Source organism: Haematobia irritans, chromosome 1 (genome assembly GCF_050003625.1).
Source record: "Haematobia irritans isolate KBUSLIRL chromosome 1, ASM5000362v1, whole genome shotgun sequence".
Classification (NCBI taxonomy): Eukaryota; Metazoa; Arthropoda; class Insecta; order Diptera; family Muscidae; genus Haematobia; species Haematobia irritans.
In genome coordinates this window covers 194,719,393-194,725,681 of record NC_134397.1, presented here as the reverse complement: position 1 = coordinate 194,725,681, position 6,289 = coordinate 194,719,393, and the positions used below count along the sequence as shown (strand labels likewise).

The following is a 6,289-nucleotide window of genomic DNA, read 5'->3' as shown; positions in this document are numbered from 1 at the left end:
TTTAAGGAATACAAACTTTGTGAACAATTGCTTTTGCTTTTCCCCATCAAGTTATAATAAAATTTGCAACAAATATGTACAATTTCATGCATTTTTCTTACTGATTTTGTTTTTACTTTAGCGGCTAAACTCGAACTTAGTACTCACCTAAACGTGTGAAAAATATTTTTTGACCCGGCCCTATAAGAGTTCTATCTAAAAAAGGAGCAAATATTTTAGATATGCGATTTATTTATCAATGTATGAACGACGTTTTTCGAGACTTCGACTGATATTTGTGTTCCCAGAGAGTGTTTTGTTTTAGGTATGTTGGATATATAGCATAACATTGAGCTAAGTCTATGGAAACCAGTAAAAAATAGAATAGAATAAACACATTACTTTCGCAAAATTTTCCTGTACATACGTATATTGAATCTAATACAAAGTTTTTTAAAATAGCTGAAAATGTTCATTATTCGCATAGAAATTGAACATTTTGCAAATAAACAAAATAAAGAGTATTCAATTTCTTATCACGATTGCATTATTACTCATTGAAAAAGAACAACACAAAACTCGTAATGTGTACCTAGAACCATTTCATGATAACATTTTCAGCAACTAAGCCATAAGTGACCTTTGCTATCACCAAAGAAAAGTAAAATAATATTACCAACAAAATGCCATTTCAAACGCATTGATCAAAGAATCGTTTTTTATAACTAAATAAAGAAATGTTTTATTTTTATTTGTTTTTATCAATAGAAATGATATTACAAAATATAAATTGTAAACATAATAAAACAACACAGTTGCTTTGCTACTTATTTAGTGTTTTGTATCGCTTATAGTGTTCTATTCATGTAATATTATGATTACTTTTTGTTTAGGCCGAAAAATAAATTAAATCTCAAAAAATATATATGTAAATAAATTTGAACTAAATTGCACAAAACACTTTATCAACTTCATTTCTAACAACTATTTGCATATGTTCTAAATTGATTTATAGTTATTTTGTCTTTTATTTTTAACAATAATATAATGCAATATTTTTTCTTTGAACACTTAACAATTTCCAGTTTTTTTTTGTTGATATTAATGTTATGAGAATTTATTTGGGTTCTTATGCATTTAAATGATTTATTTGCGGGCATTGATGATTTCAATGAATTCGGGTTTCAATGAAGCACCACCCACCAAGAAACCATCAATGTCAGGTTGGGCAGCCAATTCTTTGCAGTTGGCAGCAGTGACAGAACCGCCATATTGAATGCGAAGGCTATCAGCAACTTCTTTGGAGATATTTTCGGTTAACCATTTACGTAAATAAGCGTGAACTTCTTGGGCCTAGAAAAGAAGAAAAATATGGAAATTAAAGAATAATTCAAATTTATTGGAATCAAATCTATGTCAAAATGAAAATTCAAATACGAATTGAATTGAATTGAACAAGTTGTAATAACAAAAGTTCTCTGGGATAACAAATAAATAGGGCTAATAGGGTTAGGCTATATCTTTGATATAGGGTTATACCCTATATCAAAGAAGTCCATTTCAATAACTGTATGGGTGGCAATCATTCGAAGATATTAGTCATAAGAATTATTTAATATCTTTCACTATATGATTGTCAAATATTTGATATAAAATCAAATATTTGACAAAAATGGAAAAAGAATTGTTCACCATAATGAAATCAGCAAACATTTTCATCTCGTATTCGATACATAAATAACTTCACAATAGGAACGATTCCCAAAATGTTCTCCAAATATTTCGAAAATACTCTTGAAAAAAAAAGTTTGACGCTCATTTCGGTCAAATTTTTTAGTAATCCACAGAAATATTTGTGTAAGCCTCATAAAGTGTGTATATATTTTATTTTATTATACTGAAATTTTCTCTACACACTATCTATCCAGTTAATATGGTACTCAAAGTTTGAAAGCATGATATCTAGCTCGTAGGGTTTTGCAAATGAGAGGATTATATTTGGGAAAGGCTGTTTTCATAAATGATGATAATTTTTTGGCCAATTTTATTACACAAACTTTTGTGGATGTTACTCCTTTAGCTAATAATTTAATTATATGTTTCCCAACGTTTCGTCAATGTATGTCGACATTATCAAGGGATTTTTTATTGTCTATAAATTGAAAAACATTATTATTAGTGCATTTTCAAATAGTTACATTTAAAAACTTAAACAACGCTAATAATGTTTTTCAATTTATATACAATAAAAAATCCTTTGATAATTAAATTAATTTAGTTACATCAATGCTATAGGCCATATTAGCTAAAGGAGTAACATCCAAAAAAGTATAAAGGCTATTTCATTCGATCCTCATTAATTGGATACGTGGTGTGAGAATTTAACCTAAGGCAACCACAGGGGACATTTTTCATGCTATATGAAAATTCTATACTTGGCTTTAGCTAGCAATCACAAAAAAAACCTATTTGAAAATTACCTATGTACACATTTTTTTCGAAATTTTTCTTGAAAAATGATTACTTACTTGCTGGGGTGTGGCAGTTTTTCCAGTACCAATAGCCCACACAGGCTCGTATGCGACTACAACATTGCTCCAGTCCTTAATGGTCTTGGCATAAGCAGCCATTTGAGTTGCTACGACAGACTCTGTTTTGCCAGCTTCACGTTCATCCAACTTTTCACCGATGCATGCAATGACCTTTAAACCTTCAGCCAAAGCATGGGCAGCTTTTTCGGCGATCAAATCGTCACTTTCATTGAACACATGACGACGTTCAGAGTGTCCCAAAATAACCCAACCAGCGCCAACATCCTTCAACATAGCAGGACTGACTTCACCGGTGAAAGCACCTTTTGGAACCTTATAACAATTCTGACCAGCCACATTAAATTTGCATGGCAATAAATCGCGGGCAAAATTGATATAAACAAAAGGACATCCCAACACGATCTCAGTGTTTTCATCCAAAGTGGCTCCACACAATGTTTTGCATAATTCGGTGATGGAGGCTTTGTCACCGTTCATTTTCCAGTTTCCTCCGACACAGAATTTACGAGTCATTTTGTTAAGAGTTGTTTGCTTCTTATAGGTGGGATGTGAATTAACAAGAATTATTCTGAAATGCAAACAGAAATTGAATATAAAGTTTTAATTTAATATTTTCTTCCACTTTTTTTGCTATAAAGTACCTTGTTCGTTGGGCTGCTGTTTAAAGAATAACCTTAGTATGACCTTGTTGTAGTTGAAACAAATTTGACAGCGGTATTTTATCGCTAACAGTTCGGATGTTCTGTCAAAATGAGTTCTGTTTATATAAATTAACAGTGCCGGGCATTATGTTAAAAACAAACGATACTACAGAGAGATGCCATATGTGGATGAAAAATGTATTCATATTGGGGAATAAAAAAACAGTTGATTGGATATAATTAAATAAAAAAACCAGTTTTCAAAGTGAATTTAGGGCGACTAAAAATTATAGCATAATTTTCTACTAAGATGAATTCTCCAATTGGTATTTAAAGGAAGAAACCACACAATAAATATCTACAAAAGATTGAGGAAATAGAATCATGTAGACCAATAAGAAGAATTACATTTGGGATGGTACTAACTTTTTATTGAATGAAAATCTAATCATACCTAGTCAAAATTTATTTTATTATAGGTACAAAGTTTGCAGTGAAGATAAAATTCACATAATTATACCTTTTCATAGAAAAAATCTTTATTGGATTTGCGAAATTTATGATAAAAATGTTGGATATTTGTTGGTGACAAATGTAGCAACTCTGTAAAAGTGTTAACATTGTTCTCTCCTCACTGTCTGTTGAGTTTTCACCACAAAGCCGCTTCATTTCATATTAGCGCCGTAGTGAGAACAGTAACAGTATCAGCGTTGCCATAATGAAATTTTATTTTGAACAAATATTTTTCCAAAATCGGACTAAAATATCCACCAGCGGATCAATTTTCAAATTTCGAAGAAAAATCTGTATTATTGTATTCTTTTATAAAATCAAAGTAAAACAGAAAAATAATGTAGTATCTTTTGCCTTCAAGTAAACCACGTTCCACATTGCAGTGAAACCACTTAGAGAAGCATTGAAGCACTCAGAAATGTCACCAGCATTACTGAGGTGGGATAACCCAAACACACCCCACGACCCACGACTCTCTGTATGCAAGCCGATTATGCTAACCGTTGCACCACGGTGGCCCCTAACGGGTTCTTATATAGCACCCATTTAACCCGATTTTCCGTTTATGCTTCCAGTCCCAATAAATATTAAATGTGACCTTGGACCTGAGTATCCAAAACTAAGATAGTCCTGAAAAATCCATAATTTACTATAGACATACTAGCCGTGTAATCCGTTATGACGGTTTTTTTTTCAAATTTCAAAAATAAAAATAAAACAAGTAAGTAAAGTAGAAAGTCGGGCGGCCCGACTATATCATACCCTAAACAGAATTAGTAAACATTGTCTGTGGGGTATCAATGGTATAGTTTTGGGGAAAAACAGCATTTCCATATTTAAGAACATTAAGGGGTACATGGGAGTTTTATCACAATATGAACAGAAATGTCTGATATTTGTAGCTATAGTTGATTCTGAACTTCCAGAGTTAGTATGCTACTAATATTAAGTCCATTAACACAATATGATAAATAAATAGGGATTAAAAATAAATAGAATGTACCGAAAGAATTCAATTAATTTTTAAATCCAGTACTTTTGTCAAGATTCAGAGGACTCTAAGAGGAAATTGTCATCTCAAAATTATAGTTCAAGCCACAACGTATTTATGAACATATGTAGGATGAGATTTAATCAAAGATAGCAGAAAATAAGGTTTTGCCGAAGAAATATACAATACCATAAAAATTTTCTAAAATTAACTAAATGTTTTCTTCCCGCTGGGTCCACTGTTTTTTCAGAGTAGTTTAGGGTATAAAAAGGTTCGACCTGGACGAACATACGAAGGAAAGAGCGTACACTTTCAAATGATAAACGTTAAAAATACAACGAACCAAGAATTCTGCCTTATGAAAAAAATGTTTGAATAATGTGAATACCATGAGAATTTCAATATTTCAGTTGCTGGATCAATTGGAATTGTAACCCAATTTAAAGTTTTGGAAAAACTATTGAGTATTAAATAAAAACAAGTATATACAGTAGTAAGTTCGGCCGGGCCTTACCAAATGGACCGACAAAACTAAATCATATACACTTTGTTATGGGTCTAAAATGCCAGTATATTTTCAATTTGTGGCAAATCGGATAAAAACTACGGATTCTAGAAGCCTAAGAAGTAAAATCGGGGGTTCGGTCTAACGGGGCCATACCAAAACATGGAAGGATACACACATGATTCAGCACATTTAATTGTACTTCTAGAATCTAGACCCTAAATCGGAGGGCCAGTTTATAAGGGGGCTATATCAAAAACTGTACCGATAATCAATATATTCGGCACACCTCTTTATGGTCCTAGAATACCACTAGATTTCCAATTCCAGGCAAATTGGATAAAAACTACGGATTCTAGAAGCCCAAGCATTAAATCTGGAGATCGGTCTATATAGGGGCTATATCAAAACATGGCCCGATAATCACCATTTTTTGCACATCTCTTTATTTTCCTAGAATACCTCTACATTTCCAATTTCAGGCAAATTGGGTAAACACTACGGATTCTAGAAGCCCAAGCATTAAATCTGGAGATCGGTCTATATAGGGGCTATATCAAAACATGGCCCGATAATCACCATTTTCTGCACATCTCTTTATTTTCCTAGAATACCTCTACATTTCCAATTTCAGGCAAATTGGGTAAACACTACGGAAGCCTAGAAGCCTAAGAAGTAAAATCGGGAGATCGGTCTATATGGAGGCTACATCAAAACATGGACCTATAATCACCATTTTCGGCACACCTTTTTAAGGTCCTAGAATACCTCTAGATTTCCGATTTGAGGCAAATTGGGTAAAAATTACGGATTCTAGAAGCCCAAGAAGTAAAATCGGGAGGTCGGTCTATATGTGGGCTATATCAAAACATGAACCGATACACCCCATTTTCGGCACACCTCTTTATGGTCCTAGAATACCTCTAAATTTCCATTTTCAGGCAAATCGGATAGAAAATACACTTTCTGGTCGCCCAAAAAACAAAATCGGGTTCATATGGGGGCTATACCAAAACATGGACCGATAGGCACCATTTTCGGTATACTTTTTGATGGTCCTAAAATACCTCTAGATTTCCAATTTCAGGTAAATTGGATAAAAACTACA

General features: G+C 32.7%; 1 protein-coding gene across 1 annotated transcript; it reads right to left on the bottom strand.

Annotated features, from left to right (window-relative positions):
* Positions 1-694: 694 nt before the first annotated feature.
* On the bottom strand, positions 695-3,303 carry Tpi (triose phosphate isomerase). The gene is made up of 3 exons (XM_075292446.1): positions 3,173-3,303; positions 2,508-3,099; positions 695-1,332 (listed from the first exon to the last, which is right to left on the bottom strand). The coding sequence occupies exons 2-3, from the start codon at positions 3,042-3,044 to the stop codon at positions 1,126-1,128; spliced, it is 744 nt and encodes a 247-aa protein (XP_075148561.1). The 5' UTR covers positions 3,045-3,099; positions 3,173-3,303; the 3' UTR covers positions 695-1,125.
* Positions 3,304-6,289: the final 2,986 nt, after the last annotated feature.

Excerpts from the sequence above, each read along its gene's own strand:
- Tpi (XM_075292446.1), bottom strand. The coding sequence starts at position 3,044 with ATGACTCGTAAATTCTGTGTCGGAGGAAACTGGAAAATGAACGGTGAC. Across the intron at positions 1,333-2,507 it reads AAACTGCCACACCCCAGCAA|GCCCAAGAAGTTCACGCTTA; the intron begins GTAAGTAATCAT and ends CTTCTTTTCTAG.